The sequence below is a fragment of the Tachypleus tridentatus genome, chromosome 13 (genome assembly GCF_004210375.1).
Source record: "Tachypleus tridentatus isolate NWPU-2018 chromosome 13, ASM421037v1, whole genome shotgun sequence".
NCBI classification, from domain to species: domain Eukaryota; kingdom Metazoa; phylum Arthropoda; class Merostomata; order Xiphosura; family Limulidae; genus Tachypleus; species Tachypleus tridentatus.
In genome coordinates this window covers 26,315,779-26,338,135 of record NC_134837.1, presented here as the reverse complement: position 1 = coordinate 26,338,135, position 22,357 = coordinate 26,315,779, and the positions used below count along the sequence as shown (strand labels likewise).

The window sequence follows — 22,357 nt, the reverse complement described above, 5'->3', positions numbered from 1 at the left end:
CCTCAGATTACAAGTTGCACACCTTAACACGCTTGGCCATGCTGGGCCTCCTATACTGACAATGTATTTATGATAATTCCCTCTTTTCATCCTTTCTCCACACTTTTCTCTGATGCTTATGTCTTCTGCAAATCCTTGAAATGATAATTTTGTAAAGGCATATAGAGAGAGTCATGTGTCATGTGAGTATGTCATGTTCCTATTGGTGAAGAAGTGATTTGTGATGATTTATGTGAGAGATGTTGGAATAATTTGATTGCAGTAATGGGAACAGGAGGCTTATGGCATGCATAAAGAAAAATTTGCATTTAGAGGGCAACATTGAACTATAAAAGCTAATCTTGTGAGTGAAGGGAAGTACCAATTGGAAATAAATTTTCAGGATAAGAAAATTATATCTTTTGTGTAGAAACATAAATAAAAATAAACTTGATATTTAACATTTGCAGAACATGTATTTGAATTTTGGTGAAATTGGATCTAACATTAAGGAACTAATGGAGGACTTCCAGAAAAAAACAAAGAGTCAGCAGAAAGTGGAATCTATTGCAGATATGAAAGTAAGTAACCAAGTTAATGTATTTTAAAGTCCGTTGAAGATAACATTTTTTTTAAATTTATTTTTCTATAAAGTTTGGTTTTTCATCATCTTATCCTGATGTCACCAGTGTTCATCCTTCAGGTATTGAACACATGCTTGTTTATCAAATTCCAAGATGTGAGTAAAAAAAATGTAATTTTGATTATTTTAATTACTTTTCAATAATTTTTCAGAAAAATATTTAATTGTAAACCACATCACACAAACAAGGTAAGATTTCTCAAAAGTCAGTACTTATGTAGTGTAGCCTGGTACTATAATAAAAACAGAAAAATCCAGGTTATAATGTACTGTGTGTATAAATATACATTATAAATTTCAAGTAACCTCTCAAATGATGAAGTTGATTAAACACTTACATCTAATATGTAATAAATAGAGCTTTAGTCCCAAAATGTGTGACTGTCAAATCATACTATTGAATCACATAAGAGTACCCACAAGTTGGAAAAAGGTGCTGTTTGCTAGCTGTCTTACTTTCAGACTATCAGTTCAAAGTATGGGATGGCTACATGCAAGTGACCCTTTGTGTAACTTTGTTCAAAAATTTATTAGATTAATTTGAGTTAATAGATAATATTGCCAAAGGCATCTGCATCTATCCTGAAGATACTGTAATATATTGTGTTAAGATGAATAATAAGTACTAAAGGGCAGAAAAAGAAAATATAGCATTGCAAATTATGTATATGTGAATAGAAAGAGACCTGGAATTATGAATATAACCAACAAAAGATTTTTCAAGATATTCTACAGAAAATTAACAGGTGGTTAAGGCACTCAACTCATAATCCGAGGGTCATGGGTTCGAACCCCTTTCTCACCAAACGTGCTTGTCCTTTCAGCTGTGGTGTATTATAATGTGACAGTCAATCCCACTATTGGTTGGTAAAAGAGTAGCCCAAGAGTTAGCAGTGGGTGAGGTTGACTAGCTGTCTTCCCACCAGTCTTACACTGCTAAATTAGAGATGGCACAAATAATCCTCGTGGTAGCTTTGAGCAAAATTCAAAACAAACTAAACAGAAAATTAAAATGTATTTTTATGAAAGAATTAATAATCTTCCTTTTATAATTTATTTTACTAATTATGGTAATCATTACTAGGTGTATGTCATAAAAAAAGATATCTCATAATATGACAAAGATTTATCTCTGACCTAGCATTTGGTCTTTCAAACTGGAGTCAGTTGTGTAGTGATGTTTGCTATTAATATTCTTCAGTGTGATCAGTTTATATTTAGTAAATATAATTTCTTTTCAATAAATTATAAGTTATTTCATTTGGTTATGTTCCTTGAGTATGATAAACTTTATATTCAGTAAATAACGATTTAAGTCACTGGAGTATTTTGTAAAAGTCTACCTTAATAGATAAATTGAACTAAGTCTCTATGATGTCTTGTCATAGAAGAAATTTTCCATAGCTTTCAAACAAATTAAGGAAAGATAAGAACATGTAAAGAAGCTATTAAAAATTCCCATATTAGTGGTTTGTTCCTAAGTTTGCTAAACGTGTAATTGGATTATATTTTTCTTCTCATTTAATCACAACTGTAAAACCACAAATTACTTCTCACATCATTCTGTTCACTCTGTATTGATGTAAACAGTTTGTAACGTCTCTGTCTAACTTAATTCACACTTTTCCTGTATCTATTTTACATGCTAGCATTGTTAGTAAGTGTATAGATCACATTCTATTAAATTGTAAAAGGATGGGAAAAAAAACAACTAGTAACAAAACCTGTGAAAGAGAAGAAAACTCGCATAACAAACAGCATGGATAATTATGTTTTCAGGGGCTGATAATTTTCTAATAAATAGGTACCTATACATTGGATAAGCCAATAAACAAAACAAAATAACCCAACAAAATTTGTGTTGTTTACAGAGAAACGTTTTGAAGCTATAAAGAAATGAAAGCTTGAACTTTTAATTTTGTTTGAAAATCATCCTAAGTAAATGTTACAAAATGAGAAATAATGATGCTAAAGAATTTTGAATTTATTTTTTTCTAATACAATTTAAATTATTACTTTTACCTTAATTTTAAAATTTGATTATGTACTTGGTACCTAAAGGTTGCCCTGTGGTTCCAGACAGAGTTAAAATAGAGTATAATTTTTACAGGTAAAACTATTCAAAACTTACTTGTGCAAGAAATATTGTTAGAGCTATTCCAACATGATTGGTTTCTATCTTAAAAACATGTTAATATGTAATTAGTATGAGTAATTTTAATCCAAAATTCTAAATGTGGCAGGAGGCTCATGGGTAAAATGTAAATGTATATGTGCACTTTTAAGTATGTTTCGTGTACAACATATTTCATTATCAGTAGATTTAGTTATTTTATGTTCTTCTTTATATAATGTAAATATAAGTTATAAGTGAAATTAATTAGTGTAATTTCTGACAATAAGAAATATCTTCCAGTTAATGATAGTGGTGTTTGCTATTGTTACGGTAAAGTCTACCCTTTTTATCACATAACAATTAAGATGTTAAAAATGCTTTTGGCTACTTTTGTGACATTTAAGCATAACCAACATTATATTGTTAAAATATCTGTTTCAGTAAAAGGTACTCCATGTTCTACAGAGGTGTAATATAATCAAAAATCAGTTTAAATATACAAATTGGTATTAGCATTAACTACGAAAAACAGTGTCACTAAGTTAACATATTTGGAAATATCAAAAATGGTTGTTTTTGTCCCTTGAATAAAGGTGTAAAAAGGAAATCATTTCCATACTAACTCTTGTTAAGAAGTGAATTAACCAACATTAAAATTTCAGGCATTTGTTGAGAACTACCCTCAGTTTAAGAAGATGTCTGGGGCAGTAGCAAAACACGTCACTTTGGTGGGGGAGCTGTCTCGACTTGTTGCTAGCCACAACCTATTAGAAGTATCGGAGACAGAGCAGGAACTTTCTTGTCAGTCAGACCATTCTGAAAACCTGAAGGTAGCTATAATTTTAACATCTTATTTTTTTTTATTATTTAAAAGGAGTTAGATTGAGATAATGTTCAAGGTTTATGTTGGCCATTTTTATGTTTATAATATAAAAATATCATTGTGTTGTAAAAATGAACTTTATTATGTTTTGAATAAAATAAAATGTTTAGAAACAAACATTGGAAATTTATTATAGAAATGGATTGATATGTAAATATTTTTTATCCTGATATATACAGAGATGCCAACCATTACGATTTGAGCGTAATCATTACGATTTTGGTGTATACATTACGACTATATGCTCATACAGACAAATATTATGACTTGTTGGAACTCTCAAATTATTATATATTACATAGGCCTATACAATAAAGTGATAAATTGTTCCCCCTGGGCTTGAGAGGGGTGAAAAGAAAAGTTCTAGTGAGGTACAAATAAATTTTGATAATAAATAAAAGACATAGTCCAAATGGCTACTTGCGATAATCATGTTTGTGCTTGAAATAATAAAAAAATATTTGTATCTCCTACGTCTACCAATAGTTTTAGTGCAGTGATTCTCCATACTGGGTACGTGGGGGAATCCATAGTTACATCATCAGTGCTTGTTAGCTAATTAGCGCTCCCATAGATGGGTATTTCTTGTTTTCTAAGTGGCATAGAAACACCAATGCAATCATTCACAAGATGGAAAAAAGAGGCTTTGTTCACCAAATTGTCTTGTTTCTGGCAAATTTAAAAGGACTAAAACTGTGAATCAAAAATTTAGGAAAGAGTATAGTGAAAATATCTGGTCATTGCATCAAAAGTCAGTGATAGTCATGTGTTTTGTACAGTTTGTCACATTGATTTTTCTTTGGCACATGGCGGGATAAACGATTGTTTCAGACATACAAAATTGGCATCTCACCAACTAAAAGCTAAGGCGAAGACAAAATCGATGCAGATAATGACATTTATGAGTAACAATTCAGAATATGAAAAAGAATTTTTTAAAATTTATTTATTAAATACACAAAACACAGTTATAAATGAGCAATCTATAGCAGTAATAAATACTGATCGTTATAATAATAATAATAATATAATAATAATAAACAGCTTAGAGACATTGGTCAGGCCTAGTAGCTCTGTCTCCAATCATTATGTTTAGTCATTTGAAATAGTTGGCATCTCTGTTGTATGTGTGTGTTTATATATATAAATCCTTAATTTAAGCTATTTGAAATACTTCCAGTGAAAGTTAATATTGAACATTTTAGGTGAAACAAAATGTGTATACTTACATGTGATTCAGTATGTTTGCAATTACAATTTTGTTTTACATGGAAAGCATAACATTGTAAACAAAAATTATGTATGTGATTCAAAAGTTAATTTTAACATCTACACATCTGAACATTCTACAAACTGAGATAAAGGATTCACACATTTATAATTCTTAGTAAAGGACTTTGTAACAGCTAACTCAAACTGTACCTTATTATATTATCAGATAAAGGATTCACACATTAATTGTTCTTAGTGAAGGACTTTGTAACAGCTAACTCAAACTGTACTTTATTATATTATCAGATAAAGGATTCACACATTAATAATTCTTAGTAAAGGACTTTGCAACAGCTAACTGAAACTGTACTTTATTATATTATTACAAACAAGTTTTTCATTTGGTAATTTCAATATTGACATTTCTCTGTGTTGGAATTGAACTTGGAATTAAGCAAGTGTTCTACCAACTGAATTGAAGGACTACTCTCTTTGTACTTGCTATAAAGACGCTTTTTAACAACTCAAACTACCACAGTATCTGTATAAATACTGCTTTTTGTTACATACAACTTATACCAATCTCCTTCTTCTAGCGCATGGCATGGTCCATGGATAAATTTACTATAATTTCTACTATTTTGTATGAATAATAAATATATTGTGGGCTAAAGATGGGTGCTATATAATTCTTGTAATTTGTTTTATGGCAGAGGATTCGTAGGTTGATTGGTAATGAGAAGGTGCGTGACATTGATGCAACAAGATTGGTTATGCTTTATGCTCTTCATTACGAACGTCATAGCAACAATGACATCACAGGGTTAGTTGATGCTCTGAAGAAACGAGGAGTTTCAGAAAAACTAACTAAGGTTAGTGAGAGTCTTTCAACTTTATTACCTGATATCTCCATTTATTAAATAATCAAACCTTTTAGTAACTGTTTTGTTTATAGATACATTAACAGATGTAATTTAATTTCTTATTGTGTTACCATTTTTATGTGTTTTATTATGTTATTGGATTGAATTATGATAGAATACTGTAGACAAAAGTGACAGAAAGTGCTAATATAATTACTAGAATACAGTAGACAAATTTATCTTTATAATGGTGTAAAATTCTTAGTATAAAATGTAGGGTTTAACTGACCAAAAATATTCACAAACATTAGGTTCTCCAATCTTGTTTTTTATTAAACATTACCAAGGGAAAAGGAATATTGACAACATTTGTAATATACAGTTGCTTGTAGCTTCCAGTAAGAAGAGTTATTGGAATTTTTATACTTCATTAATTTTTTTTTATCTTTCTGTGACATTTAATAACTCTATGCAAACTTGTGTACTTTCCATTGGTGCTTGGGTGATCTTTACATATTAATTTGGATGTTTTCCAATAGATAGTTCTCAAAATATTTTATCAAAGTATGTTTGCTGTTTTATCATAGTATGTGAGTCATGGTCTCATAGCATATAAAGCTTTCTTTTTCATGTCTTAAGATATCCATCATGATGTAAATTGTTGTCTTTGTGTTTAGAATATAACATTGTATCTTTATCATGATGCTTATCTTGTATGTTGTGTAATTATTTCTTCAACATGTGTAGTCTCTATGGCAGTATTTTATTTTATTTTTCTTAGCACGTGACATTATGTTTTGAATTTCAGATGATGTAGTTCTGTCATCATTATAATACTAACAACTTGTGCTTTCTTTTTATACACTCTTTATTCCAATATTATACAATGTTATTTATTTAAGGTTTATTACCGAAGAAAGAAATATTTTTAATCGTATATTTGGTCCTATTTGTGATGTATTTCGTGTATTTGTGATGCTTAAGCTGATACAGTGGACAAGGGCAAACTTCAGGTGGTACTCAGTAATGGGATATATTTTATCTCTTTTTTTGTCCAAATTGTGTCTTCCATTGTATTGTCATAAAGCAGGCGTGTCGCAACTCATAGAATCTGAACAGCCATTAAATATCCTTCAAATGGACCAATAAATAAGCTAACAATATTAGTTTATTGGCAACAAGTTCATGAGGAGAAATCGTTTGGCAGCTTTACTGTCAATCATTATTAAATCAATGAAGTTATACAATGTGGTTATGTGTTTTCTATGAGTGGCCAATAACGATACATATATCGAAATAGAATGCTATATTGCTAATGTTCTTTAATAAAGGATGATGTGTTGATTCACTTGTTTAGTGTTCATTACTTCATGAAGGATTTCCTGATGATTCACACATGTCTGTAGTGTACATTACTTCATGAAGGATTTCTTGATGATTCTCACATGTCTGTAGTGTACATTACTTCATGAAGGATTTCTTGATGATTTTCACATGTCTGTAGTGTACATTACTTCATGAAGGATTTCTTGATGATTCACACATGTCTGTAGTGTACATTACTTCATGAAGGATTTCTTGATGATTCTCACATGTCTGTAGTGTACATTACTTCATGAAGGATTTCCTGATGATTCACACATGTCTGTAGTGTACATTACTTCATGAAGGATTTCTTGATGATTCACACATGTCTGTAGTGTACATTACTTCATGAAGGATTTCATGAAACATATACAATTTTTACTTTTAGTTTATTCATGTGAGATTTAATTTGGAAAGTTTTAGAATTTAGTTTTTCACATTCTAGCTGCTAAAGATTTTTATTTTTATTGTTTTTTTTAACAATTCATGGAAAGTTTCTTTAAGAAATTGATTTTATTTAATACATTTGTATCACACTTCACAAGCAGTTATTTCAGCATTAGCTGGCATTAAAGAAGCTATAATCTGAATTCATCTGAATAAAAGTCTTGGATAAGTCCTAAAAGAACTATTGAAAAGTTGTGGAGTATGTTTGTGCCTGTACTGTTTGATAATGTTTAACCATTTTGATAGCAGAAGTCAAATTCAAATTACTGTTGTTTTGTTTATTTCATGTTACTTTTAGAAATAGGCAATAAAAACAGTGATAGGGAATACCATTAAATGTAGGCATCAAACTTCTAATTTTAAAAATATATAATATTTTTTTAGCTAACAATTCCTTCATGATACTGATAGGTCCTCTGTCTTAAATCCATCAACTGGAATGTTTCACGTATCATATAAATATTAGGAGAATAATTTTATCAACTTTTCTATTTCATTAAATTGTTTATTTTATATAATAAAAGGAATTATAATCTAGATTAATTCTATACACACAAAATATACAAGTGATATATGTACAAAATTATGAAAGTTATGTAGTGTCTAGTTCATCTCGCAACATTCATTTCCATTGTGTTAACAAAATTAAAAGAATCTTTGTAAAGTAACCACTGTATGAACTGGCAGTAAGCTTTGAAACATTATCAACTTGTGAACAACATTAAATTAGAGAAAGAATATTTATAATGTAATGTATGCAGAGAAACTAATGTACACGAACAAAGAAACAAACATTTTACCTATGTTTTAGAATGATGTACTGTAGAAAAATTGGTTACATGAAATACATTTTTTATGATATAAAACCAAAAGTTATTTTTAATTTGAATGGTATAGTGGTACTAATGATATATACCTCTATCTACACAACTTGAAGAAAGCTAACATTCAGGATTTTCAGAATGTATTTTCACCTTTCACATCTTTAGGGATTGTAAAAGAAACAAAAATTGAGAGAAAAAGAAATTATTTGAATGTAATTCTCTTGGCTTTTATGAGAACAAGAAATTTTCTGCCATGGTATTAAACAAGCCAAACATTAGTAATAAACAAAAAAAAACTTATTGTTTGTTTTTATTTGTATTCAAGTCATAAGGTTGATGTGTGAACAGACAAGAGGTTGAAATAATTCTATACCCAAAAAACAGCAAGGTGGAATAGGAAATGGAAATTGTATTTAGTATTGTGGGCTTTATATATGTTTTTTTCCACTATTTGAAATAAAATTTCTTATCAGACCAAAATATAACTATATCACTTACATGAACAGTATTTTTGTTTTTCTGGCAGTGTAAGAAAATGAATCAATCAAATGGTTTGAAGCTATAATGTAAATGATGATGAGAAACTGCTGGAAACAAATATTTATTAATGTACCTTTCTCACTTATGTTATTTACTTATTATCAAGGAATAGAATATTAATTATTGTCTCTTAATTTGTTTTTTATTATTATTTAAATAATTTTTAAAGTCTGGAGTACTTACTTCTGTAGTAACAATTGCATCTTTAGATACTTTTTTTATATGTATTTTTTGTGCTTCATTTTTGAGTAAGGATCAGATAAGTGAAAAGAAGTATTACTTGTGGACCTATCTTAATAAAATAATGTATGTCTCTTCCTTGTTCAAAGTGTTCTGACTTATAATAATACAAAGCACAAACAGGCTCAAATTTTAAAGGCAATCCAGCATCTTACAGTATTATTAATTGTCTATCAGAAGTCATCTGCTGATGATTGAATCTGTGTAACATTGTTTGTTGCTTGAGAAACTACATAGATAAATAATGCTGGATTATTGAACATATGGAGTTGATGTTTTATTTCTGAAAGTGTACTACTACTACTGGGAGATCCAGTTTTATGTCTTTTTATTATTGGGTGTTTAGATAGATAAATAATACTGAATTCTTAAATATATAGGGTTGATTTTTTTATCTCTAAAACTATAATACTACTTCTGGGAGTTCCAGTTTTGTCTTTTTTTATTATCAGGTGTTTACATAGATAAATAATACTGGATTCACGAACATATGGAGTTTATTTCTTATCTCTGAAGGTATAATACTACTACTGGGAGATCCAGTTTCATGTCTTTTTATTATTGAGTGTCACAGAAAGCTTATATATATAGCAAATATATAAATGTTATATATATAATATAACATGAATTGCACTTTTGTAGTTGGAAAAAGTGGCTTTTTCCTTACCTCTTATATACACAATGTAGGAAAAGAATTTTAGTTACTTACGTTTTTGTATGACAGGATAAATTTTCATCATTTACAGATGGTGTATTCTGCACTCGAATTTGGAGGAAGCAAATCTCGCAGCTATGACCTTTTTGATGCTGAAAATGTTCGCTCAATCACTCGGAAAGTTATCAAAGGTCTAAAGGTAAAGTACTGTTAAATAACACCTGATGTATTTTGTAAGTTATTACTTTTAATTTTTTGTACAAATTGGACTTATTTAGATCTGTTTATAATGATTCAGATAAAAAGAGTTTGTTGTTTTCAATGTACCACATAAGTTTGTGTTGAATAAACTGACATGTCTGAAATATTTCTATGTCAAATAATAGATATCAGAACTTGCTAATTATACTTTCTTTAATGATAAACGTTTCAGAAGTAATCTTAAAAAAAAAAAAAAAGTCATCACAGTTGCTGGCTTCTGGAAACAGTGCAGTACATATGTAAATGAACATTCATTATTGCTTACATAACTGTATTAATACACTAAAATCACTCCCCAGTGACTCAGCAGTAAGTCTATGGACTTATGATTCTAAAAATTATATTTTGGTATCCATGTTGGACACAGCATAAACAACCCATTACATAGTTTTTTTTTTACTTAGTAACAAACAAACTAATCTGGCTAAGGCAAACACTTTTAGAATACAGTCAAGTTTTGAATATAAATTAATTGTAAATACGAGGTCTGTTCAAAACATACATGGACTGTTTGAATTGTGCGGCTCCAATTGGTTCCAGGGGAATCCGCTTGGTGTCGCTAGGTTCGCACAGATCAGCTGATTACGACGCCATTTCCCGATTGCAGATATCTTCATTTGTGTATTAGCTATGCGGTTTTAAGTGAAGTGCGATTTTTTTGTTTGGCGGATTTCAGAATGAATGACCTGAAGGAGCAACGACTTGCTGTGAAATTTTGTGTTAAACTTGGAAAATCTGCAACTGAAACTTTTGCTATGCTTAACACAGCTTATGGTGATGTTGCTATGAAGCGTACGGCATGTTTCAAGTGGCATGAACGTTTTAAGGATATCAGTTGGATCTTGTTACGAGATTTTGACCGAAAAATTGAAGATGCACCGCGTTGCTGCGAAATTTGTGCCTCAGAACTCGTGAGTTTTTGGCCAAACACTCGATCACTGTTCTTCCCCACTCCCCTACTCACCTGATCTTGCTCCTTGCGATTTTTTCTTGTTCCCCAAACTCAAAAGACTTGAAAGGAAGAAGATTTGAGACGATTCCCGAGATTAAGGCAAATGCGACGAAGGAGCTGGAGGACATTACAAAAGAAGCGTACCAGGACTGTTTCAACAAGTGGAAACACCATTGGGATAAGTGTGTGCGTTGGGGAGGAGAGTACTTTGAAGGGGTCCCAGACCTGTAACTTCTAAATAAAGTACATTTTGTTTTATGACGTCAGTCCGCGTATTTTTTGAACAGCCCTCGTAGAAACAGAATGAACAACACTTATTGATAAGGAGAGAACAATGTTTCGACCTTCCTGTTCTCTCCTTATCAATAAAAGTGTTAATATTCATAGCAGTTGTTCTGAGATACATTTTTATTTCAAGTGGGTTTCTTGTCAACAAGAATGAGCAACAGAGACACAAATTATGAATGATACCAAATGACTGCAAAATAACTGATATCCCTTGTTTGCTCTAAGTTACAGTATTAAATTCTACACACCTAGGTGGGGGCAGTCTACTTATGAGGGCAAAACATCATCAAGTTAAATAGGTTATAGAAACTGAAGGTATAATTATTTTTATTAGATACTTTAGTGTTGACAGTTATTCTTTAAAAATAGTTCTATTTGTTTAATTTTGTACAAAAATCACATTTTAATTTTGAGTTGACTTCAGCAACAGACACATTTTAAGGTTCTAATAGTGAAGAAACAAGTGCTTTCTGTTTGTTTATGCTTTAAAATTTGTTTATGTTTGTTCCCATACACAGCTCTACTTAGCTTAAACTATGTTAAGTCTAAACTATGTGCCTAAATTGGTAAACAACATATTTAGCATTATGTTACACAGCTGCAAATTTTGTTTCTCTTCTTGATATAAAGATAAAAAAAAATATTTGCTAATATTGCAAACATTAACAATATATTTTATTTACTGTAGGTTTAAAATAAAGAATTATTAACAGAAATATATAAGAGAGAACACTTTTATGATGCTGAAAATTTACTGTGGAGAATTGAATAAATATATCTTTAACATTATTTGATTTGTCTAATAAGTTTGCAAGTGTAAAAGTGAATGCTTGAACAAACAAAATCGATTTTGAAAACCACAGTGCATATGGAAGAAATATGAAATAGTGCTTATAATAAATTATGAAGGTATCATGGTATATTTATGCAAGTTAATTTTGATATGGCTTCAGAGAGATTATTGTTGTTTTAGGTTTTAGTAATACTTAGTACGTTTGAATATATAAGCCTACATGACTGTTGTAAATTTGTTTTTGTTATTGCTTGTTGGAAAGTTGAACAATGTAGAATATATTTTTGTTTGACTTATCTCTTTTCTATTTGTGTTCTATGTACAGACAGCTTATATTACTTTCAGTTTTATCATTACTTTCATTGTAGGTTTTGAATTTTCCAAATTTATATATAAAGAATAACAATTCCAGTTTTAAATTGTATTTAAGGGAGTGGAAAACATCTATACCCAACATACTCCCTTACTGAGAGAAACAATGGAGGACTTACTTCGTGGAAAGTTAAAAGAGGCAGCATATCCTTACTTGGGTACAGTGCAGATGCGTGAAAGGTAAAATGTCTAGATTAATTATTTAACGTGAGACATGAATAATTTTTAAGAGACCTTGTTTTACTGAAATCATCGTCATTTACAAGAAATTACAAAATTACCATTTTCTGAATAAATAATATAAACTAACATTTTTAAAATTAGTAAAACTATAACAGATAGATTGGGTTTATTTGCCAGTGTCATAGTTTACTGTTGGCAATTTGCTAGAAAAAATGGCACACAGTGATTTATAAGAGAAAGTATCAATAGTGTATTATATGTCCTTTCCAGCAGAGGATGTGAGAAATTGGTATTTGAAGTTCTTGTATGAAACTCTCTGTCATTGATACATGAGTGAAATTGGGCTAAAATGAAAGAAGTATCGAGATTCAAAGCTCTTAACCCTATTGCAATTGGTCATAGGTCATGTCATTGTATTTGTTGACTTGAATTCAAGATTTTTTGAATTATTATCATAACTTTATGTCAATAAGTTTGGTATCAAATTGTAGATTATAATTCAAATTTTAATATTATACATTAACTAATTTCTTAATTTAAGAATAACTATGAAAATAACACATCTAAATATCTATTTTTGTGAGTTGTGGTATACTGAATGCAGCAGTGTTTAAAATTAGATATTTGTAATGTCAAAATACTAATACATATACATGTACATAGTTTTGTATGAATTAGGGACTCAAATTACCAGTATAGACAAACTAGAATATAAAATGAGAACCTTGTATATTTTCATTTTGCTGATGTACTGATTCAAACACAGTGGCTCCCTTTGAGAAATGAATCCTGTATACACTTACTTCAATATATGACATGTAAATAACTAATTGACAGCTTAGAATATCTACCTAATGATTTTCTCAGTTATTTAAGTATGTTAGAGGCCTCCTTGTTTTTCAAACCAAGATTTTGAGGAAGTAAATTGTGTCTTTAGTCTGCTCAAAAGCTCATATTGTTTTTAGACCTGAGTACAAATACAACTTTGTAACTAAACTTATTAAATTATAGTGAAATTCTATGGTGTTGACATAGTAATTTAGGATTTTGTTTGGTTATTCAACTGTATACATAAATCCTAAAAGAAAAAAGATTGTTTCATACCTTCCATGTACAAATTTTTAAAAGGCTTAGCTACCAACTTCAGAAATTGTAGCTATAAGAGATAATTTTTTTGCTTTAATGTTTTTAGAGAAGTAACTTTAATAACTTGTTTCTAAATAGTAATAACCTATATATATAATAATGTATGATAATTGAAATGTGACTCTGTATTACAAAATGTTACTGGGCTACTAAAACAGCCAAGGAAGCATCAGTTTATAAAGGCTAAAGGTCAGTTTTATATTATTCGATATGGTAACATGAGTGCATGTACAATGTGTCAATGCAAGTTATGTAGCATTAACCAGGCATTACTGGAAGGTCAATATAATAAAAATAATAAATGTATACATACGTATAATGTTATTAGATTATGTTATTTATTCTAAACTATTTGTTTTTGAGTAGTCAGTTATAGCTGTTCTAAAATGAAAAAAAACATAATTTATGTATATTTCATAATTTTTTTTATGGTGGTTAAGAGATCAGTAAAATTAACAGATCCTACACAGAGTAGAGAAAATTACAGATAAAATATGAAATCTAACTGAAAACAAATGTTTGAAATGTGTTTAGGAGGTTTTAGAGATAATAATATTTGAGACTTTTGGGATGAAGAATATTTTTTTTTATCATAACATGAATACGTTTCGCACTTGATCTATTAAAGGAACAAGCTCAGTAGTGGTCATCACTGTGGTTTTAGGCTTATGTGAGACAAATGGAATTCCAAAAGGCAGAGACAGTTTCACACAAACTGTCTCAACTCTTCGACATAAATTGAGCAAACTTTGTGCATATAATTTGTCCCTAAATTTTATTTACAAATATGTATAATGTTTTCTGCAGTGTTTTGCTCTTGTTTCTTTACAATTTACCACAAGTATAATAGAACGTGTTTGGTTATTTACACAACCTCTTATTGCCATAGCAACAAATAAATAATATAGGAAAGAAAAAATATTGCTAAAGTGCACGCACAAACAAATACAGACACTACACGTCATGGTGACCATTTAGATACTAGCAATCTATTTCTCATGGGATATAAAATTATTGATAAGACTCTCATGTCATGATTGATCTAGAGAAATCTATAGGCAGTGGTTGTCAGTATTTTAAACACAACAAAGGGTGACCCAATTTCAGTGGAGTGGTTCACTTATGTACTTATATATGTTAATATTGTGTTAAGGAATTTTGAATCTGTAGCACATTGTGGAAGAACACTTACAGTTTCACACTAATTAATAAGAAATTTTGAAGACAAGCATCAGAATTTGAATGGAAAAATTTATTTTCAGTGTAATGTATGTATGTTTCAAAATAAATAAGTAAATACTTACACAAAATATATTTATACACACAGTCATGACTGAAAGTACATGACTAATTAGTAAATACTTACACAAAATATATTTATACACACAGTCATGACTGAAAGTACATGACTAATTAGTAAATACTTACACAAAATATATTTATACACACAGTCATGACTGAAAGTACATGACTAATTAGTAAATACTTACACAAAATATATTTATACACACAGTCATGACTGAAAGTACATGACTAATTAGTAAATACTTACACAAAATATATTTATACACACAGTCATGACTGAAAGTACATGACTAATTAGTAAATACTTACACAAAATATATTTATACACACAGTCATGACTGAAAGTACATGACTAATTAGTAAATACTTACACAAAATATATTTATACACACAGTCATGACTGAAAGTACATGACTAATTAGTAAATACTTACACAAAATATATTTATACACACAGTCATGACTGAAAGTACATGACTAATTAGTAAATACTTACACAAAATATATTTATACACACAGTCATGACTGAAAGTACATGACTAATTAGTAAATACTTACACAAAATATATTTATACACACAGTCATGACTGAAAGTACATGACTAATTAGTAAATACTTACACAAAATATATTTATACACACAGTCATGACTGAAAGTACATGACTAATTAGTAAATACTTACACAAAATATATTTATACACACAGTCATGACTGAAAGTACATGACTAAATATATTTACCTATATGTAGAAAAAACATTCAGTATTTACGTATTCCTTAACTTGAAACAATGAAGCAAAACATGTTAACCTTTGGATCAAAACAGTTTGTAAAATCTATGAAAATTGTATAAAAGAAACATGAATATGTTGGTGCTTGAAATTATTTAATTTAGGCAGCAGTTAAATAAAATGTTACAGAGACAAGAAGATTTGATTTTTTTTCTCTTTTGCCATTTTATTTTCTTATGCTTTTTATTCAGTGTTAGTGATTCGTAAATTATAGTATTTTAGGGATGAAAACATTTTTCTTTTATCAGAATTTGTATTGAATATTCTGAACAAAAGACTGGTTTGAACTTTTAATACATTTCTTTAACAAACATTTGTTTCTGTACGATATCTAATTGTATATATTAATGAAAAGTGTTAGAAAAATATATGGCTAAAGGTACCTACATGTGTTACTAAATTATTTTTGGTGGTGTTTATTTAGTATACATATATATTCACATATAAAAAAACATGGTAATATAGGTGCTAGTATATGTATATACATATGGCTAAAGATTGAAACGTATTATTAAGAAAAAAGGCATATTTGTAGTTGTATGGTGATATACTCAGTGTTCTTTTTAGTATTTAAATTTCAAATATTTCAAACTTTGGCAATAAAATATGTTTTATGATTATAATTTAAATGTTTTTATTTTCTGTTTTTGTAAATGGTATAACAAATGTTTTGTGCAAAATATGTAAATATTCTCTGTTAATGTACAACTTAGGCCGTAGTGAACTCCAGTAAAGTAGTAATGATGCTAACACTGTTGTGTTACATGTAGTGTCTTTCATTACATGTGCACTGATGATGGTGATGGATACTTTGAACACAGGCCTGGCATGGCCATATAGTGAGTGCACTGGACTCACAATCTGAGGGTCTCAGGATCAAATCCCTGTTGCACCAAAAAAGTTCACTCTTTTAGCCATGGGGACATTATAATGTGACATCAGTCCCTCTTTTTGTTAGTAAAATAGTAACCCAAGAGTTGACACTGAGTGGCAATGAGTAGCTGCCTTCTCTCTGGTCTATCACTGCTAAATTAGGGACAGCTAGCCCTCATGTAACTTGTTGTGAAATTTAAAAACCAAACTTTGAACATGCATAACGTAGACTGATTCAGTTCTTATGTTGATAGTACTTCACATAATTGGTAAACAGATCTTTATAACAAAAGCAGAACATAAAGCCATCACATTACATATAAAGAAACTGAAACCATGACATGTTGTGATAATGATATATATTAATGCAAGCATTAAAAAAAAAACTTTTTTCCATCTCATTAGTTATCTCAAACTTTTTACAAGCTTTCAAAATCCTAATAATAGTAGGATCTATACTTTAAGTAACCATTTAATTCCTAATGTAATATCATACAAGCTTTATATTTCACCTAATTATTTTGGTTTTAAAACATTTTTGATATCTTGACAAAGTAACAAAATTGTTTTAGGCCTATTGTACATTATGAGACATCATGATTGATTGCATTGTTATTTGTTGTTGTTTTTTGTTTTCCTCCTTTTATCACATAATTTAAAATCAAGTTTACGTGTTGCTTAATATGTAGTAGGCCTAGTAGACTAGTCTAGGCATTTTACACCTTAATTCAATTAACTCTGTTATTTCAGCCAATGTTTTGCTACTGCACATTCATAAAGGTTATTAGTATAACTATTTCTTACACAATACTGGTTGAAATAAAAAGTGTTTTATTGTTATCTAGAGAATAAACGTTTTTGTTTTTTTTAACTTTATTGCCAAAACATTTAAATCAGTGTAGAATACATTACAACTTCTGAAAAACAACAAAATTAACTTTGGTGTTCTAACAAGATAAAATGATTTGTCCAGTGTAAAAGTACAAATATCTACATATCTTGTATATGTTTCAAACTTTGGTGTCTGTTTGGTCATTCGTCTTCCGTCTGTTTGAACAGTTGTGCACATGAGCAAAGCTCAACATTCAATTTTGAAATGATGGGAAGGCAGTCGTGAATAATGTTGGTGCCAGATTTTATTTTCCAAGCAGAATACTATATACTAAAGTGTTAAGAATTAATTACATCATCATTTAGATTTCAAAGTGTGATTTAACTTAAAGAATAAAAATGTACATTCACTGTATGTTTTTGTTGAGTGGCTCTTAGCATAACTGAAATGCTCAACGGTTACTTTTTACACTAGTTGGTGTCAATAGGTCAGAGCTTTGGCTCAAAGTAAAACCAAGAATGCAACACAATTACTCTTTTTAAAGTCCATGAACTACTTAAAATTGATGGATTATTTTAAACTTTTCCCTTCACTAGGGTTGGGTACTTTTTCTTGTTACATTGTAAACCAAGGAATAGTGTGGTTTTAATGATAAATAGCCAAGTTTATAGTAAAGTTAGTTTAGGTGTATATTAAAAGTAATTCATAGACATAAGACACTCTTCTTTAGTGTATAAGAAAGCCTCTTTTTAGTACATTTTACTTAATGTTGAGAATAAAATTATGCCAATCTTATGGAGGAGAAAGCTGAGCCTATTATATACCATTATGAAACAGGTGTATTGTCATTGTATAAAAAATAATTTGATTTTTAATAATTTACTAGTATTTTCATATTGCATTGTAAGTTCAATATCTTTGAGTAAACTAGTTGTTTAAATATTTATTTAGTGTTCATTGCAAAGAAATGCAAACTTTCTCTTTCTTAGAAGTTCATTAATAAAAAACTTGTGATTAACTATTAGGTTAAGAATGTAGATCAATGATTTTCACATTTTTAGTGCATTGTGCTTACAGCTGAATTACTCTTTCCAATACTCCTGAGCACTTTCAAGATGTTAAGAAATATGTGAATATATGTTTTGATGAAATTTTAAGAAGAAAAACAAATCAGTATTTTTTTTAGCTAAGATGTCACTTGAAAAAACTTAAAAGATTTCCCATTCTGATATATCTTCAATGTTTTTCAGACCTCAAGATGTCATTGTATTCATGGTTGGTGGCACAACATATGAGGAGTCCAATGTAATTCAAGAACTTAATAGAACAACACCTGGAGTTCGTATTGTGCTTGGAGGAACTACAATTCACAACTTTAAAAGGTATATTTACTTGGGTTATAATTAAATACACAAGAGTAATTAATGTTTTCAATTTTAATCTGTGTTATCATGGAACTTAAGTAATTGATAATATTTATAAGTAGGCACTTTTTTGGCTACACTTTTGTCATATTTAAGAATTACTTTTAAAAAAACAGAACATTGTGCTACAATATATTTTTTTTACTCTGTTAGAATTATCTTCGTAATAATAAAGCTTTTCAAAGGGCAAAAAATTGTTGTTTGATTAGATGGAAGCACATACTATTACTTCAATTTTAAAAGAGTATAGACACATACTATAGACTCAAGGATAAACTAAACTAGATAAAAGCATATGCTATTGAAATGAAATTTCAGTACATGTTCAGTGACTAAATAAGAACCAAATATTCCTTGGACCCTAGATTTCAGATGAATAAATTGAGATATTCCAAGTTTCCCTCCTATTTTAAGCTATTGTAGAAGTATTTTATCTTTCCTCCATTTAGATTTGTTCTATGTAAAAATTTATTTATCTAAATATGCTATACTTGTGTGTTAACATGGCATGCACACATACAGTTAAGAGTTTATTTGTAACTGTTGCAAATGGTTTTGGATTTTGTAGCTGTACTGTATATCATAGAATTGAATCATCTATCTTACGGTAATCTATTCTAGTTCATCCTCATAAAAACTTAATAATACTCTGAAGGCAAATGTTGTGATACTTCAGTGTATCATTGGTAGTTTGAAGAGATGAACTTTATCATGTGGCACTGGAAACTTACTGTAGCTCCACAACATGTTGTATTTTATAATGGGTTGAAATCCACTTTTAAAGTTTCTCCTGCAATTAAAACTGTTTAATTATTATTATTAATTATCTTATGTTAACTGTAAGTTTTATTTTTCTTCCCATGACTGTTAATTGTTGCTACCCAGTTTCTAATGATTAGATAAAAGTGTCTGTTTCATATTTTACATTTATTATCAACAAGGAAATAATAGAAGATACTGTATCATCTGTAACATTAATGTTCTGCTAAAAATATACTTATGAAAATGTTAAAAATAAAAATATTGTAAATAATTATTAAACAGTATTTTATCTGTTTAATAAATATATTTAGTAACACTTTTGTAGTCTTTAATATTACAAAATAAGCAGTATACTGATGTCAGTCCATAAGATGGTTATCTTATTGGTGGTTAGGTTACTTCCTTTTATGCTTTTGGAAGTAAACAATTTAAGCATACTGAATATGAAGATTAATATCACCATTTTACTACAAAAAACAAAAATGTGAATATATCAAAACAGTCACTCAATATTAAACCTTCAGCCTTGCATGTAACATTGGCAGCAAGTCCAGATGCATTTGTTATTTATCTTAGGTTATCATTCTAGAATTATTAGTTAGCCCTGGATATAAGGGTAAAAGTTTTTATTTTAAAGACCTTAGTAAACAGAACCAGTAATTTTGATTTAGTTGTAGTAAAGTTGTGGCAATGAATATCAGTCATTGTCATTGTTAGTAACCTATGTAATCATCAAAATTTAATTATTAATTACTAATGATTTTTCTTACGAGATACTATTTAATAATTTGTTTTGTCTGATATCTTGGCTGCTGCTTTAGTGAGGGTCTGTCTTTGTAATGTTAGTGGTTGGTGTGATATCTCTGATCTACCCCATTAAGTCTTACATCAATCAATTTTGTTTGAGTGCCTTTGAGGAGAATATCTATGTTAGGCTGAGAATGTAATGAGTTAGGTAGATGTACAAGGCTTAACTTTTTCCATTCTGTGTTTTGTATCCCATTATTTTCATCTATTCTCTTCTGCTTTAGCACAATGAGCTGTTGCAGATAGATTGGCAATGCATAGTTATGTTTGTCCATTATGTTTCTGAATTTTAACCTTTGTTAAGCTCTTTGTGTCTCCATTCCAGTGGAATTTGCATTCACATAATGTGTTGTAGTGTTTTTGAAGTCCATTCGGTACTTAGCCAATTTAGTGTAAAATTGCAGTTACATTGTGTCTTGGCTTATGAATACAGTTCTGATCTTATGATGTTTACATATACTCTTTATCGTTTAAGAGACCTTTGAAATAAATGAACATGGCCATGTGGCTGTAGTTGTCTTCCTGGTTATTCTTGATGTTTGTTTCCTTTGTCAAGCTAGATATTAGTGATGTGATTTTCTTCCCCCTTTTCATCTTCTGGGTACTCATGAGTTTATCTTTTATAATAAAGAATAATTATATGTTTACAGTACTTGATTAATAGTGTAAAAAGGTGGTGGTTGTGATAACTAATTACTTTCTTCATTGCTCATGACTGTAACATGAACACATGTTTGTTTATTGTATGTCAACAAATGTTAAGTTTATCTTCAACCATAAAAAATTATTTGTTTATAATACTGATTTGGCAGTTTATCACTTTGGCTTAAAGCTGGCTTACACACAAACGTTAATAAAAAGTTTGCTCATACTGCTCAGTCTGTTCTAGTTTACATTGGTTTGTTTACCCCTAATGAAGTGCTTAAAGAGATGTTTAAAAGCTGCACAATGATCAACAAATAATAGATGTAAGGTGATCAATGTAGAACAAAATTAGTGCTTCTTTTAGCTTCCAAATTGAAAAAAATTGATTCCACTTGTTATCTTGGCATTAAATATATTTTAAGAAGTCTCTCGAGAGATGTGCAGTTAAGTGTAGAGTTGCTTTGAATAAATTTATCAAACTAAGCTAATTATAATTACATAAACATTTTTCAAACTTCATAACAAAAAGTAGCTGAATTATATCTTTTATATTTGGCCATCAACCAAAATTATTTTGTGTGAGATATTGGTAGGCGTACACTGTGCATTATCTGTTACCCCAACACTGTCTTGGTTAATAATAATAATTTATTTTATAATGTTTGATGTAAATAAATTGTAGTAGAACTTAGTTGTTCACATTTAATGAATATAAAATTTAAAGCAGTATGAATATTTGACATGAAACAAATTTTCTGTAAATGTAACAAAATTCTTGAATAGTAACTAGTGCAGAGGGTCCTGTTATAACTGTGTGAAGATTTGAAACAAATTTAAGTCTTTTTTCCAAACCTTTATTGAATAAAACTTGAGATGTTAAATGCACTCTGCTGAAATACAGTTCACTTTGGTTAAATAGGGGTTTTAAGATAAAGAAAACACCACATTCAAAATTATTCTATGATAAACTTGTAACACACGATTTTCTAGTGTTCTTAACATATAATTTGAGTATGTTTTTTTTCTATTTTCACTGTTTTTTTAATATAATGTCTAATGTAGACTGGTCAAATATAACCACATTTTTGTGCTTGTCTTATTTATATATGTTGTTAAATATTTCAGGATAAAATCATTTATTTGATATATCCAATTTCA

The 22,357-nt window shown here is 29.4% G+C and overlaps 1 protein-coding gene across 2 annotated transcripts in view; it reads left to right on the top strand.

The window, feature by feature from the left end:
• Positions 1–22,357, top strand: part of Vps45 (vacuolar protein sorting 45) — a 53,568-nt gene that overhangs the window by 30,564 nt on the left and 647 nt on the right. For both annotated transcript variants that reach the window (XM_076481754.1, XM_076481755.1), the window contains exons 8-13: positions 450–560; positions 3,401–3,568; positions 5,547–5,705; positions 9,859–9,966; positions 12,492–12,613; positions 18,812–18,943. In XM_076481754.1, the coding sequence (XP_076337869.1) occupies positions 450–560; positions 3,401–3,568; positions 5,547–5,705; positions 9,859–9,966; positions 12,492–12,613; positions 18,812–18,943 (800 nt within the window). The remainder of the gene's footprint in view (positions 1–449; positions 561–3,400; positions 3,569–5,546; positions 5,706–9,858; positions 9,967–12,491; positions 12,614–18,811; positions 18,944–22,357) is intronic.